At 40.8% G+C, this 17,152-nt stretch overlaps 1 protein-coding gene across 13 annotated transcripts in view; it reads left to right on the top strand.

Moving 5' to 3' along the window:
- LDLRAD4 (low density lipoprotein receptor class A domain containing 4) overlaps nucleotides 1-17,152 on the top strand; it is a 441,951-nt gene that overhangs the window by 237,813 nt on the left and 186,986 nt on the right. For all 13 annotated transcript variants that reach the window (XM_045457534.1, XM_045457543.1, XM_045457540.1 and 10 more), the window contains one exon: nucleotides 3,482-3,622. In XM_045457534.1, coding sequence (XP_045313490.1) covers nucleotides 3,482-3,622 — 141 coding nt within the window. The remainder of the gene's footprint in view (nucleotides 1-3,481; nucleotides 3,623-17,152) is intronic.

Raw genomic sequence — 17,152 nt, 5'->3', positions numbered from 1 at the left:
GTGGTCACAAAGCTTCTGAAATACCCTATTGGCAGTACAGAGTTGTAGCAACTGGGCCTTATGTCCTGGAGTCATCAAAATACCTGCCTCTTTTAAGAGAGACTTTTTAGTAAATTAGCAAATACCAACTAAACATTCCAATAAAATATTATTAGCTAAAAAAGGGGGGCTTATTAGGGCTTAATATAAGTAAGTTACCTAATTCTCACTAGGCAGTGGTTCTTCATCCTGGCTGTGCATCCGAATCATTTTAAGGATCTCTAGAAACAACCACTGCCCAGGCTGTACCTTGGGCCATTGAAAGCAGTTAGACTGGGACTCAGGCATCAGAAATGTTGAAAGATGCCCCGGTGATTCCAGTACACAGCTGAGGTTAGAGTCTCTCATCTAGGGTTCTTAGTTTGTTTCACATACCACAATAACCTGGCTATTAGAGGACCACTGAACACTGGGATTTTGGATAGCAAAGTGTGGTGGAGATGGCCTTGCAGGGTGAGTCGGGATCAAGTTGAAAGCCTGCCTCTGTTGTCACCAGTTGTGTTACCTTAGACAGATGTTTTACTCTGCAATTTCATTCCAGCTTTAGCATTAATCTTTAACACTTAATAGCATTATAGTGATTTTCTATATCCCATCAAGAAGTCGATAGATTCAAAATTTCATTCCAGTTGTTTTGATTCACATGGCCATGTAATGGAAAGACCTTTAGTTTGATATTTAGCTAATGACTAATCATTGAGGAGATTTAGATTTTATGAATTTGAAATTCTATGGATTGCTGTTGATGTTTGCACTAAGAACTAAGAACTTTCTAAGCACATTACTAGCAAAAGCCTCATTAATGCATCCTGAGTTATGTTAAGCCTACTTAAGAAAAGAAACTGTTTTGGGCTCCTGTGTGGCTCAGTGGGTTAAGCATCCGACTTAGGCTCAGGTCTGAGCTCATAGCTTGTGAGTTCAATCCCTGTGTTGGGCTCTGTGCTGACAGCTCAGAGCCTGGGGCCTGCTTCAGATTCTGTGTCTCCCTCTCTCTCTGTTCCTCCCCCACTCGCACTTTGTCTCTCTCTCTCTCAAAAATAAATAAAGATTAAAAAAAAGAAACTGTTTTGAGAACCTTGTTACATATGTGGACATCCTCATTACAAATGAATCTTACACATTTGTGAAAGCACACTTGGAAACTGAGAGGCAGTTCTGGAGAGAGCCTGCGACCAGAGGTAATGGATTTGGACACACATCTGAATGTTGCCATTTATCAGGAGTTTAATTATGGGCAAACCACTTAATCTCTGAGTCTTAATTTCCGCATCTATGAAATGGGAATAATATCTAACTTAATTATTTCACAGGGTTTTTATGAGGCTCAGATTAGATCATGCATTTATTCAACAAATATGTGATTCATTGAGTTGCATTCGCTTGTTGGGTAGCACTCTAGATATGAAGGAGATAAAAAAGGAAAATATGTCATTGGAAAGAGTTAGCAAATATATTGGTCACTTCTCATAGGATTAAAAAAATTCATGTTGTGAGCCCTTTGAAGAGGGCTTGCTCTTTCATCTCTGTGTGTCCATGTCTCAATACCTGGCACATAACAGAGAAGGGGCTAAAGTATTGACTACATAAATGCATGAATCACATAATTCATTTCCTTGAAAACATTTTGTTCTCTGGACTGGGTCTCCCTTGAACAAGTTAAAATAAGTAAAGTGTGGGTGTGGTTTCATGTTCCTGCTGGTTTAAAGTTCCACACAAACTGGGATGTGGTAGTCTAACCTGATATCCTTTCAATCCATAGCAATGGTTAATCTTTTAGATGGAGTTTGATTCAGTTTAGGTTAGTATTCCCTTTATTCCAGTTACCATTTCAACAACATCAGCCTGTTTTTGGCTAATGTCCTTTTCATGTTTGGTATTAATCTGAACCGTAATATTTCTTTTGGAAAGTAAGATAAATTCTTTTCTTGACATCCCTTTTTTCCATTAAGTAAAAAAAAGTCACTTCATAAATGTGATTTCAAACAGCTGGATTTTAATATTTCTACCTTATGGGAAGAGCATTTGGCATCAGCAATGTTCCTACCACATGGCTTGGATCACACTCTGTGCACAAATTTTTTAACCCAGACCCTGTGGCCGGCAATGAACTTGTAGATGTGCATTTGGGCTGTGTTCACATGCTGTTCTAAATTAGGTCAGGGGGTGGGCTAGTGTCTTCTATACTCTTTGAGGAAAATGTGAACAAATGGAGAATTGTAATATCCTTTTCATACTGGGCCACAGAAATATTTTGAGGATTTAAGTTCTGTCTCTTTGCAACAGGTAAAAGGGTTATTCTCTTTGCAGCCCCGTTTATTGTTAGCATAACGGGAGGAGGCCTTGGTGTGTTGATGCCCAGTCTTTTATCTGAATAATGAAATTTTAGAGTTGAAAGGACCTAGGAATTGATCCAGACCTGCCAGCAATATTCTAGACAGACAAAATTGAGGAGAAATGAAGAGGCTGTGATAGTCAGCATCAGTAGTGATCTGAGACGCTTTTCCTGAAGTTTTTTTTGTACCCAGTGATGTGGACATACTGTGCAAGTTCTGCCAGCTTTTGTGGGTGCTCCTGGGAGAAAGCTCACTGTCAGAATACAAGGTGATATTCAATGTAAGATATACATAGATGTTTATGTGCTCATGTATATATAATTGTGTAATTTCCATTATTCTTAAATGCTTACTTTGATAGTAACGTGTTAAGTTTGCAAATTTATTTTAAAGTCTTGTAAAAGTAAATTCCATTTTCACATACTGATTTGTAGAGATTTCAGGGATCCCATGTTCAGTGTGGCCTATAGGGATTTGGGCTGGGCTCTATCATATTCTGTAAGTTACTCACATGGCCCTTGGCATTGATGTTTCTTAGCTAGCAGAGAGCACACGTTATTTTCCTATGCTTTATATTATAAAGTCAGTGCTCCCCTTGCTTGCTATTAAAATAGGTTTTACTGAGGCACAAGATAAATGAATACCAGAGAGGTTAAATATTTTGCCCAGAGCTTCACAACATCCAGTGATGAGTTGGAAATAAAATATCTGAGTCTCCTTTTGTTAAGCCTGAGCTCCCAAGTTCTTCTGGACTTGTGCTGCTTCTTCTCAGGGTCCCCACATCCTTGGAGGCTTGGGAAACTGCCACAGATTTTTTTTTTTCTGGGCAGGTCATGGAAAGAAAGCACCTGTATTACTTATTTTGTGGGTTAGAGACATGGGTGAGTAATGTACAGCAGGCTCCAGAGTGCCCCTGGGACACAGTCTTGTGTATTTCATAAGATCCTTACCAAGATAGCCCTTTCTGAGTTCAGTTTCTTGGGATCTACAGATAGACTGATTTCCCAAACTGTCATGGTGCACAAATGCACAAATGGGGAAAAAAAAATTCAAGTATTGAATTCACTACTTGTATTGACTACTTTATGCTTTATATTGTACTTTTCCAGAGTGCAAATTCACCTGCACCAGCGGTAAATGCTTGTATCTTGGTTCACTGGTCTGTAATCAACAGAACGACTGTGGGGACAACAGTGATGAAGAAAATTGTCTCCTGGTGACCGAGCATCCACCTCCCGGCATCTTCAACTGTAAGTCCCTCCTACTTACTTTGGTATCATTAAATTGGATGTGTTTTGAAATAATTAGGAGGTGAGGTCATAGGGAAATAAAAGGATGTTGGTTTTTGGTTAAGAAAAGAAATTTTATATTTTCACAAAGGGAGTGTTTTTTTCTTTCAGGATAGAAAGATGGTGTGTCTAAACTGGGAAATTCATCCTACTTTCAGAAATGGCCAGTGGCATTGTGTTTTAGAATAGGCTTTGGCTACTTACCTTAGAAACACTAACAGGATTGTAAGAAATAATATATTGATTTAATATTCATGCCAGTTTTGTAAAAAGTTTTAGAGTAATTTAAAATAATAATTTGAAAATAATTTAAAATAAGCAAAGAAAGATGTGGAGAGTTCATAATTAGCCATGTAATTAAAATAATAGAATAGAAAAATTTATATGGGATGTGAAAAAAAGTTCTGATCATGTATTTTTCTGCTTGGTACTAGATAGAAAACAAATTAAGTGAGGTGTTTACGTGTCTGCATCCCAAGGCTGAGGCTTTGACCATTTCTTATACTTGAAAAGGTGAAATCAGAGTTTGAAGTTCATTCATTTTTTGATCTCATGGTTTTTATGAAGAGGAAGGAGTAAGAAGGCAGCTTTGACACACTACTGAACTTTTCTCTTAGGAAATTTGCCTTACCTTTTCCTGTGTTTTCTTGAGCTGAGTGAAGTGGGTTGATGATGAGCATGTCTTTGCAATAGCACATCCAAGGGGGATGTTTACTCCTCTTCATGGGGTCCTATTGAGATCATTTTATGAAATTCAGCTTCTCTCCCCAGTTTTACGGACATTATCTTGAGAAGGTATATTTGTTTTTATTTACAGATTTAAAATTTCTATTATGGCTATCATACTGCATAAATATTGATACTGTAATGTGAAATGGGAGGAGATTTTTTAAAAGAAATGGTTTTCTGTATTCCTGCTGTATTTTTATATTGAAGGCAAGCTCAGAAAATGGCCACGTCTAGTGAGTTTTAAGGCCTATTCTTATTTATGCTTGCTAAATTCGGGAGTCTAGTAGTGTAATAATTCTCTTCATGTCAGTTTGCATTTTCTTATACTGAGTGTTCTTAAAGTCCTATCTCTATACTTTAAGAAGACAATTTAAGGTTAGGAGGAATGCTTTCTTGATATTTGGTCCTTGTGTCTCCTGTGGAGATTTTTTCAAAGCTTGTGCCACATCTTGGTTGGGGAGAGCAGAGTTCCTTTGACTTACCAGAAGCAATAATTGAGTAGCCCTTGTGGCCATAAGTACTGTAATTTTCATAATGCAGCTTGTTTGGATACAGGGAAGGGATCCCCACAGTGAACTGTCCTGCCTGCTCCGAGTTTGACTTTTGGGTTGGGATCCTGGCCATGGCACTCACCTAACAGTGGGGCAGCTCTTTGACTTTATCTGCACAGTGGGGCATGAGGATGGGTATTGTGAGGATTAAGCGGGATGGTCCACAGAAAGCACTTAGAATCTTGCTAGTCCTAAGCACTTGATGTAGGTCAACTAGAATCAAGCCAGGGGGTCTTAGAAGGAGAAGAACAATGTAAAGGCAATTTCTTATTTTGTTTTCTCTAGACTTGAGTAACAGCAAACATATTACATGATAGACTGTGGAGAGAATATTACAACTGGGTGGTATTTTGACTGGTTTAGAGAGTTCTGTGTGAAAAGCAAGCCAACCGAACCTTTGTCCCTCTAAGCTTGGGCACTTCGCAGACTGTTTCTCTGTATCTTGAAGGTGCTTCTCCTTCTCTTTAGGATAATTCAGTTGCAGTCCTCTTATTGTATTGAACCCTCTTCCCTCCACTCCCCCCTTCTTCTCCCTTTCCCTTCCTTTCTTTTCCCTTCCCTTCTTCTTTTCCCTTCCCTTCCTCCCACCTCTCTCCCCTTCTTGTTAGCGTTCTTTTCTGTTTTTTAAAATGTACTTTTCTTAAAGTTTATTATTTTTGAGAGAGAGAGAGTGAGAGCACAAGCAGGGGAGGGGCAGAGAGAGAAGGAGAGAGAGAATCCCAGGCAATCTCTGTGCTGTCACAGTGGAGCCCAAGGATGTGGGACTCTGCTCATAAACTGTGAGATCATCTTCTGAGCCAAAACCAAGTGTCAGATGCTTAATTTACTGACACCCAGGTACCCCTCTTTTCTGTTTTTGAAAGCCTATTTCCAGGTAACTTTTTCATTCATTCATTCATTTTATTATTTATTTATTTATTTATTTATTTATTTAGAGAAGGAGAGCATGAGCAGAGGAGGGGCAGAGAAGGAGGGAGAGAGAGAGAATCCCAAGCAGGCTCCATGCTGTTAGTGTGGAATCTGACATAGGGCTTGAACTCACAAACTCTGAGACCATTACCTGAGCCAAAATTAAGAGCAACCAACCAAGAGTAATCAACTTAATCAACTGAGCCATCCAGGCACTCTTTTCATTCATTTTTTAACAATGTGAATGGTTTAATTTTGCTTAAAGCAAGGTGAAGGAGTTACAGGTATAAATGTTTCAAAGTTGCCCAGGCAGCTGCAAAAGTTTGTCCTAATGAGAATCTTAAGATCCTGTTGACAAGCTGTTGGTCCTTGATGTTCAGATATAACTAACACTTGTTGTGTCCTTGTAGCTAAAATAGGGCATTAAGACAAAAACCAGGAGACATAAGGACACAGAGTGAGACCATGGCTGTGACTTGATTTCAAGTTTCAGCTCAAGGAAGTGACTAAACCGCTTTGACCCATAGTTTCCCTATCTATGAAACGGGAATTAGTTCTCAGTCATATAAGGATGCTATGAGAATTTAAGTGAAATAATACACACAAAAAGTATAGTCTACATAATTGCATCATTACTAGCATGATCCCCTCTCATGGTGTGGCCATTTCTTGGAGAGGTGGACCACCATGGCTTTGTATCCTTTGTCTCTAATGTCAGGTTCACTCTTCATATTTTACAAAATTTTTCACGTGTCCAAAGGTTAGTTCATCTTCACAAATTCTAGATGTTTCCTACCTGCTCTGTCCCCTCCTCAGCTGAGAGCAGCTTACTCTGATGTGCCCAGCAGCCCTTCTGCACTCTTTTGCCCCAGTTCTTCATAGCCACCAGAGGGAACTCAGCCCACTTGTCACATCAGGACACTTGCTCTGAGTTTGTTGTAGCTGGTGTTCTTTGTAGTCAGGAGTCTTTGGGAAAGGTTGTAGCTTCCCTGCTCTTTGTTGATGCTAGAAGAGGATCTAGTAGTGAGTCAATATGTTTTCTTCCCCATACCCTATTGGGCAAGAATATAAACAAAGGATATGTTTCTTTCTGTTACTAGCTGTGTAACGAGGCTTAGAAGCTCTCCGTTTGAAAGTGGGTTTTAATGGATCTCCCAATACATTTCCTATAGCAGATGGACAGTATGCCTTTCACCGAGTACTAACTCTGATGTTGAGGCTCCCCTTCCTCTCTACCTTGAGAACTTGAAGTTTTACAGGAATTCCTGCATATAAAATATCACATTCCAGAAAAACACATAGTGCTTCCTCCTTGTTCCTGTTTAAGAACAAGATCCATTTACTTGATTTGCTTTGTTTCCACCTGTAGGAAACATTTGGTGTTCTGCTATTTGATTGTGCTTATGGTAAAGCAAATTGGAATCTTCTGGATTTCCAGATGAGCTAGAATCAGTTTTATGCCTATGTTATTGGCTGTGGGTGTGCACCATGGCTCAGATGTCTTGGTAATCTCTGTCTCTCACTTGATATTTGCTAAAATTTACCATGAATTAAGGGTAGTAAGAAAATGTTACTGTCATTTGTGAAGTTGGTAATACTGATAATCATGGAGGCCCTTATAAGAGCTGTAAGTAGTTTTTCCTGTCAAAAAATGTTGTTGGAACTTAAACTGAGTGGTTTCACCTGCTTGTCTACTTTGCTAACTATGGTTAGGCTCTCCATTGACTGAGGCTAGTTTATTTTCCTGTTAGCCTCAAAGGATTTTGCACAGATGTGGATGACTGGGCTGGTGTTGATGGCCTTGCAGAAAGAATTTTGTTGGATGCATCTTTTTATAGAGGAGGAAAAATGCTACCAGCCTAAATTGTCAGTTTTTCTCATGTCTTTTCTCTTGGCTGTTACATCAATATATTGTACTCATGGGCACTAAAAATACAAATTATATAAATAAAATGATTTATTGTATAGAAAGAATTATTTTTGTACATATTATTATATTTACACATAAAATTATTAAGTGCCTTGTTTGAGCATTGTACCAGGAAATGTGTGGGATGAAGGAAAACATAGATCCTGTTATCAAGGTGCTGATATTCAAGGAACTGAAAGATAAATAAATATTAACACAGGATAGTGAGAGCTAAGCAATTCTAGTATCTTGTGGTTCAATAGTTTAGAGAGAATTATTTTTATTGGACTGGTAGTCATGGTTACTTTGTAGAGGAGACATGCTGGGTGGCATAGAGAGGACAGCGTGTCAGAGCCAAGAACAGCATGAACATGGGGAGAATCAGGGGTAGCGAGCGGGTAGCCTGAGACAGGGTTGGAAAGGTGAGTTGGGCCCATAGAGAAAAGCCAGTAAGTCATGCTATACTTTCTGCCCATCTCTAAAAGATGGACTGCCTATGTGTCTGCTGTGCATGTGCAGGGGGGAGCTGCACAGCTCACCTGTTGCCCTGAGTGATGTTGGCATTGCAACTCCCAGACATTCAGTGAACTCTTCTCTCCGTGCCAGGCTGAGTGTTTCCTGTTACACTACATTTTCAAAGCCACTGTGCTACATCTTGGTTGGGGAGAGGCAGAGTTCCTTTGACTTCCAAGAAGCAATAATTGAGTAGCTTTGGAAAGAGCTGTGTGCTTTGGAAGTGTTGGCAAGAACAGACCTTCCTTAAGCAATCGCTGCTAAGGAATTCATGCCACTAGACCTTAAGAGTAAGCCCAAATTTGAAACGAAGCCAGCAGTTTAATCAGAACAACTTTCACTTTCAGCTTCAGTGGAATTTCCAATTAACTGAGGGGATCTGATTCAGGGAAAGTGAGGAGTGTAGGAGCTCCTATCCCTACTGGAGGGGGAAGTTGCTTCTTTCTCCATAGGTGGTCTCATAAAACTGAATCTCAAAATCAAATGAACTAAAGCTAATAAAGCATACCCAATTAAGCCAGGATTTTAACTACAGGTCTTTGTAAGGAGGAAATTTTTTTTTGGCCCAAGACCATTTAGGGTAATAACAAGCAAATAAGATAAAATTCAACATATTAGAGTCTGAGCTGGGTATCTTTCTTCCCAACCCGCTCTTCTCACAGTCCTCTCCCCTCCCCACCTCCCACCCCCCACCCTGCCAAAGGGACTGGCACCTTTGGCTCAAGTCATGTTTAGGCACTGAACTGTACTACCATGTACTTCACCTTTGACTGTTAACTTCCTACTTTCCAAGTATGCTTGCTTGTTTGTTTGTTTGTTCATTCGTTCATTCGTTCATTCATTCATTCATTCAGTTTTAAGACATAATTGACATACAGCACTGTGTAAGTTTAAGGTATATAGCATAAGACTTGACCTTATGTATATTGTGAAATGATTACTGCAATAAGTTTAGTTAACACCAAGTATTTTATATTTGGGACCAGGCTTATAACCAGGTGGAGAACTTACCACGATCAGTCTTCACAAAGACCAGGCCTTTAATTTTTTCTGTAATTATTTCAGTAAATGTTAACCCTCACTACTGTCATCACATATCCTGTCAGAGTTCATATTTCTTCAATTGTCTTATAAATGTGTATGTTGTTTTGTTTTAAAGTCTGTTTTTAAAAAAATATTTATTTTAAGTTCTAAGGCCCAACATGGGGCTTAAACTCATGATCCCAAGATCAAGAATCTCATGGTCTACCAACTAAGCCAGCCAGGCACCCTTGTTTTGTTCTTTTACAGTTTGTTTGAACCAGGATTCAAAGAGGCTCCAAAAATTGCTCCAAGATGGATTGATATCACCCTGAAGAATTTTTTACTTTCTTACATCATGTAACTTTTTGGTAGAAGGGTCTGGATTGTTTGTTCTATAGGGTTTCCATACTCAGAATTTTGCTGACTGCTTTCCCATGAAGTCACTAAATGTGCTCCTCTGTGCCTTCTAATTCCTGTAATTTGATAGTTACATCTAGAGTTTGGGGAGATTTAGGTTTGAATGTTGTGTAGGTGAAGTGGCTTTATATGTGCCATTGTCTTCCATTCTGAGGCCCACCCTGTCTTGTTGTCCCTCTGTTGTATGATTATTGTTAGTCATGAGGGGTTGCAAGATAGTCATAACCTAATACTACCCTTTTTTCTTCATTTATTAGTGGGGATACTTGTATAAAGAGAAACTTCTCATCAACTATGTGATTACCATGAAGTAGATATCATGTAGGATCAGTTTTCTTAATAATGAGAAAGTTCCCTATCACCCTTCAGAGGTAACCAATGAGATTTTCTTTATGTGTCATTATGAACTGATATATTAAAACACATCTGATGTATATATGGCACCTTTTGGCAAACCCCCTCTGGTGTACTTGGGTGATCCACTTCCTAGGTCTTATCCAGAATTCTGGATCCCAGTGGCCTGTTTAAACAGGTGAAACTCCAGGAGTGGAGGGTCTGTCCAGTTCCCCAGTGCCCAGGAGCCTCATGAACTCATTTCCTCATGCCTGTTCTTTCACCTCACCCAGTTGACCCTTCCTTTCCCTCCCTTGCCCTCTGAACTCCCTACAGCCCTGTGCCTCTGAGCCCACCACTCTGTGTTGCATCTACTTTGTAGACCCTGGGATGTAATCTGCTCCCAGCTCTTCCTTAGAAGGCTTCAGCTGCCAATAGGCACCACACCTTGACTGGACATGGCCTCCACTTGGACAGGGCCCTCAGCATCTGTGAGAATCCTTGCAGTTCCTTGGTTGGAGCCCTCTACTGCTTTTCTCTACACTTGTGCAGAACTTCGCTGCTTGCTTCTACCCTCCATCCATTCCCTGGCTCACCTTAAAGTGCATTTGGAAAACAGCTTGACAGCCCCTGACTGCTTCTTCTGTAACCCCTTTGTACTAACCACCACTCTCTCCTAGCTACTTTTGCTGGCTCACTTACTCATTGCCAAGTCCAGTGGACTTTTTTCCATTTCTGATTTTACTAGTCTTTTCTCTGCAGTTGACAAGGCTGATCATCTATCTCCTTTCTGAAATTCCATTCCCTTGGGGTCACAGAATCTGCAGCTGACTGGTCTCTGGACACCTCCAGCTGTTCCTTCTCTTTGGCAGCAACTCTGTCCCCCAGGTGCTAACCTTGGCTTATAGTTCTCATTCCTAGCCCTTGTCTGGGTAATACCAGACAGCACATGGGCATCAAAACCGTGCCCATATTCTTATCTCCAGCCCAGACCAATGTATCCAACTGCTTATTGGGCCTCTTCCAAGCCTCTTAAGCCCTGAGCATCCAAAGCTGAAGCAATGATTTTTCCCTCCACCCTAGACCAGTTTCTCATTTGGTGGTTTTTTTAGTGTTTTGACCATCTGCCAGTTATATCCAGGTGGTGGTCACACCTTCTAATCCCCTCCCCAAAGCCAGAGACAATTTCTCCTACTTGGAACTCTACAGCACATTGTGCCCTTCGTAAGGTGCTGTCTGTTCTGCTTGATCATTATATGTGTACAAATATAGTCCCCACTAGATGTTGAGCTCTTTGAAGGCAGGGGCTATGCTTACATCTTTGGGAGCACTGATGCTCCTAACATAGCATAGACTGTACATATATGGACACTTGAAAAGTATTTATTGAATTAAACTGAAAACCATTTATTCTTCCTCTGCTACTTTTCAGCATGCTATAAGCATGACCTTCAGTGAACAGGGCCTATACGGGTTTCTGCTATAGCCCCTATGCCCACCAGAGTCCATGGCATATATAGCATATGGTGCATGGCATATATTTAGCATATGGTGAGTGGTATATATAGCGTATGGTGCATGGCATATATAGCATACGGTATGTGACATATATAACATATGGTAATATGGCATATATAGCATATAATACGTGGAATATATAGCATGTGGTTCACGGCCCTGTATGTGTTTGCTGAATGAATGGATGAACGTGATTATTTTTGAAAACTCAAGTCTGACCAGAGGATGCAAAAAAATTTCTGTTGGCATGGCCTAGTGCCCTGCTAGTGGAACTGAAGAGTTAAAAATATCTATACAATCCTGGCAGCCCACATGACAATACACAGAAAGAGATGAAGATAAGGTCTGCCCTCCCAAATTGTCTGTCATTACAGTATATATTGGGTTACCATAAACACCCTAACTAACCAGAGTATAAGCCTGCTCTAGTGTAGTGTTTATTCTGTAATCAACAGTATGATAGACTTTTACTATGATGTATATGAAAGTATATGAAAGTAATAGACTTTTAGTGTGATGTGCTTTACTGAGGTCAAGGTTTCCCAATACAGCAACACTTGGGAGATAAATCTTTGGCATCTGGATACCCACATGCTTTATATGAAGGGCTGGTTCATGCCAAGCCCCGAAGAAATGTAAAACGCTTCCTTCCAGGCCCTAAAGAAGTGTGAGTGTGTGTTCCAGAGTGTATGCTGTGTGTGTGTGTGTGTGTGTGTGTGTGTGTGTGTGTGTGTAAGTATGGGAGTGCGTCTCAGTGTGGACATGTTGTGTAGCTTTAGTTACCTGATTAGTCCTACCAGGTCAGGTCCCCGTTTTATGCCAGTGTATCTTTAGCATCCCAGGTTTCTTACTGCTCCTGGAGAACATATTCTCCTGTAGTCCCATAAACTGTTATTGGGCTCCCAGACTAGCCCTACAATTTGCTTAAAATACAAAGTATAGGAGTGCCTGGGTGGCTGAGTCCAACAGCTCAGAGCCTAGAGTGTGCTTCACATTCTGTGTCTCCCTCTCTCTCTGCTCCTCCCCTGTTCCCACTCTCTCTCTTTCTCTCTCACAGAAATAAATAAACATTAAAAAAATTAAAATACAAAGTATAGTATTAGGTCCTGAGTTCCAATCCTGTAGTCACCACTCACTCACTGTAGGTTTAGGCAAGTTGCTTAACCTCTTCCTATCTTGATTTTCTCATTTATAGATGAAGATGATAATATTGGTATTTCCTTCAAAGGGTTCTTCTGAAGATTTAATAAGATAGTTTAGGTAAAGCAATTACAATAATGCTTTGTACATAGTAAATGCTCAGTAAATATTATTACATTTATACCCTGTTTATCTATTTGCTGTCTTTTAAAATTCACTTTGAAATAATCATCAAACTTAGAATAAAGTTACAAAACTAATTCTTTTTATCATTCTGTCTCTCTATATTAACATCTTAATTTTTCTGACCCAGTTTAGAGTAAGTTGCAGACATCATGTCTCTTTACCTCAAAATATTTCAACGTGTATTTCCTAAGAAAAAGAGACACTTTCATAACCATAACATAGTTACCCAAACCCTGAAAATGTAATGTTGACACAGTTCTGTTTCCAATATACAGTTCACATTAAACTCGTGCCAGTTGCCTCATTTGGGTCCTTCATAGAACACTGTTTGTGTTTCTCAGCAAAGGCTCAGCAGGAGAACTGCTTGTGAAGGAGGCTGCGCTAGGACACCTGTCAGATCCCTCCCACTCTTAATCTGTTGATCATCTTGAATGTTGAAAAACAGGAGTGCACACCGGGTGCTCACTGACCCTGGTTTTTTACCCATTTCTGGTTCCCGTCTGTTTTGTCACTCTTTATTCAAAGAGGATGTATGGAAACACTGTTCCCTTTCTCTGATGACCAGTGGGTACAAAGAGTTTATCTGAAGGCCTGCAGCTTCAGGGGTAGAGATGAGGTAGGCACAGAGCTGCCATTACTGAGTGTCAGCTGTTTACATGCATCATCTCATTCACCTCAAAACCATCCTAGAAAGTTTTCATATGAGACAGTACTCAGAGAGTTTGGGTAATTTATTCAGGCTCACAGAGCTAGAACATGCTGCAGTTAGGTATTGAACTTAGGCTGTGGTTTTGTTTTTGCTTCTAGGTGTTTGGGGTTTTTATCATGATTTTTTTTTTGAGCAAGGTTAAGGATCTACTCAGCAGTTTTTAGAGGTTTGTAGGGTTTGGGGCTAGAGATCAGACAGACTGTTATTATGAGCACCCATAGAAGTGCGTGCTCCAAGAGAAGTTGTTTATATGATAATTTTTTTTATTTAAAAAAAAATTTTTTTTTAACGTTTATTTATTTTTGAGACAGAGAGAGACACAGCATGAACGGGGGAGGGGCAGAGAGAGAGGTAGACACAGAATCGGAAGCAGGCTCCAGGCTCCGAGCCATCAGCCCAGAGCCCAATGCGGGGCTCGAACTCGCGGACCACGAGATCGTGACCTGAGCTGAAGTCGGACGCTTAACCGACTGAGCCACCCAGGCGCCCTATATGATAATTTTTAATCAATACATAGATGCTGATAATCTTGGTTTCACCCTGGATTTTAAAATAGATTACAAAAAATTAACCCTGTAGTCCTAGTGTGTCAAGGATTATTGGGTTTCCTCTACTAATTAATTAATTAATTAATTAATCCCTTCTTCAGTTCTGCCCAGGTTGTGTACTATTTAGTGACCCGGGGGAAGTCAGTTCCCCGCTCTGTCTGACTTTCCCCATCAGGAGGGTGAGTGTGATGACAGCCGCCCTGTACACATGAGAGATTGTGTGGCTCACGCTTGGTGGGATCCAGTGAGCAAAGCAAATTTCTGCCATTACCCTCCCCCTTTTACCTGCTGTGAGCACCAAGAGCCCTCCTTGGCCAGATGTGGGCTTGTGGCCCTAGACCCCTAATTTCCCTTCAGATCTTGTGTGTGCACTGTGGTCCCTTCAGACCCCTTTCAGCTGTCCCAGTGGAGGGAGGGCACTGCCTATTTCCTGGGTCCTTAAGCAACCCAGTGGATTAGACCTTTGATATTGCTGACTGCAGGGAGGGTGGAACAAGGGTCTTCCAGTGTGTTGTGTTGTCCTAGAGCATGGGGGGTGGGGATGGCTTGTGCTTTGAAGGCTCCACTTGCTGAATTCTGGCTTACCTTGGTCAGGGCCAGCAATAGAGGCTGCTTGTAGTAAATCAAGCTGTTCTACAGAGCAGTGTGTGTATTCTTTGACAGGGCTCCCCACCCCTGTTTCAACGTTAAAAAAAAGAAAAAAAAAAAGAATCCATGACAAAAACCATTATTGACTTGTATGAAAATGATCCAAGATGGTATTTAAAACAAGGTGAGGAGAAGGATGTGCATCTGTTTGGCTGAGCCGGATCAGATTGCAGGTTATCACTGGCAGCATTCCACCTGGATGTGTTTTGTGGGGTGAGCCACAGAGGAGGCACTAGCAGCGTGCTCATCCTCCTTCTTCACTGCCAAAGAGGGGCCTCCTTCCCCTGCTCCCCCTTTGGTTTTCTGCCTTTGTTTCTCCAAGACAGTTTTCCGATCAATTAAAATCTTGTAGGGCCTTGAAAGGCAATTCTGCCTTTTCAGATAAACAAAGGCAGAGAACGAATGGGAGGGAAAGTTTCAATAAACCTGAGGCATCATTTCCTCCTGCTGTGACACTAAATTTACGTGGATAAAAACAACCTCTTAGATTTACATTTTGATTCTGTTCCTGCTTTCATGTGTGCAGGGCTGTCCCACTTCAGATGAAATTTATCCACTTCTTTAAATATTTAGTAGTCTAGCGTGGATGTTAATGAAAGTCTGGCGGTGCTATTTTGAGAATTGCAACAATGATAGTAATTTTCAGTGTCAGATTCCTGCTTTGCAAAGGGAGAGAGGGATGGGAGGAGGAGGAGGGAAAAATGGTTTCAGTTCTAATAGAGTTTGCCATCCGCTGGGCCGTGCCAGACAGATGGGTCATGAATACTGTCTAGACGCTCTCTGCCTGAGCGAAGCCCTGGTCTCTAAGGACACGCAATGAGACGCCGGCTTAAGTAACCGGGGAAAGTCAGGGCAAGCTCTCCTGTAATCAGATAGAAATCAATGTGGATCCTGCTTCCTGGGGGAGGCCAATGGGTGGGAGGGGAGGTTAGATGTGGCAGGGGTGTTAAGAGAAACCGCCCTCTGTTACTGATCAATTTTAGTGCAAACTTGACTAATACTAGGCATTAGGGAGAATGTGAAAGGAGAGTTGTAGTATGATAACACTATTGATTTCAACTGTACTCTGCCACAGAATGCAGAATGATTTAATTCAGACATGGTCTTTGGAAGGCCAGAGAGCAGAAAAGGAGGATGTCTTCTTGTGTCATTAAAATAAGAACACAGACCGTTGGGTGACCTGCATTAATTGTGTATATTGATGAGCCAGGTACCCCACCAGTCAAGGCTGTCCATTCTGACTGTTCATTTTCTAGGGTTTAGCCTCTTAATTAAGAAGGGTTTTAGAAACTCACCTGGCTTGATTTCTTTTCTGATGAATCTCTTGAGAACTTTCCAAAGCTGGATCTCATCACAAGCAGCTCTGCTAATGGGGCTATGGGAAATGAGATAAAAATCTTACAAGTACCCTGCCAGGCTGTGCTCTAGTACATGGATACTTTTTGATGGTTATTTTACTCGATGTTTCCTCAGTGCCAAGAATGGTGTTTACATGATATAAGTAGTGAGTTTCTGTTTATGAAAACTCACAATCTAAATGTGGCGGTGGTGGGGAAGGGGCTGTTTGCTATCAGGATGAAATTATGGGGGAAGGCAAAGGACCACCAACGAGGAGCATGACTCAACTCAACTGGAAAGGGCTTCATTTTTGGGCTTGATGTGAGTAGTCATATATTTGCCTTAGAAAACTTACTCAAGGGGAGCCTGGGTGGCTCAGTCAGTTAAGCGTCCAACTTTGGCTCAGGTCATGATCTCACAGTTTGTGGGTCCAAGCCCCGTGCTGGGCTCTGTGCTGACAGTTCGGAGACTGGAGTTTGCTTTGGATTCTGTGTCATCCTTTCTCTCTGCACCTTCTCTGCTTGTGCTCTGTCTCTTTCTCTCTTTCAAAAATAAATAAATAGTAAAAAAATTTTTTTTAATTTAAATTAAAAAAAAGAAAACATTCAAAAGCATCTGTGGTAAAGCTTGAAAGGAACCATCTTTGAGTAATTGTAAAAATACAGCTAAAATACAACTACGATGTGACATGTCCTCTACTGCAGAGCTGGAGTTGACCCCCCTATTCCCCTCCACCCCAAGTGTAAGGCCCCTGAATTCACTATCTGGGCTCATAGGTTTTTTGGTCATGTCTCAACAGAGAGGTGAACATAAACTTTTAATTTGGAAAAAAAAACTCCAACAACATAAATTTAGCAATAATAATTTTTTTTACTCCTTCATCCATTCTTGTTATGCTCTAAGAGCAGAGGGAAAAGTAGACAGTTTTTGCTTCTTCCTTCCCAGAAAGAAAAGGAAAAACAAAGATGAAAAGTGTTCTTAAAGTATATAATTCCTGGAGAGGAAAGAAAGAAATCCTGT

The sequence above is a fragment of the Leopardus geoffroyi genome, chromosome D3, assembly GCF_018350155.1.
Source record: "Leopardus geoffroyi isolate Oge1 chromosome D3, O.geoffroyi_Oge1_pat1.0, whole genome shotgun sequence".
In the NCBI taxonomy this organism is placed as follows: domain Eukaryota; kingdom Metazoa; phylum Chordata; class Mammalia; order Carnivora; family Felidae; genus Leopardus; species Leopardus geoffroyi.
This window is presented reverse-complemented; position numbering and strand designations above follow the sequence as displayed.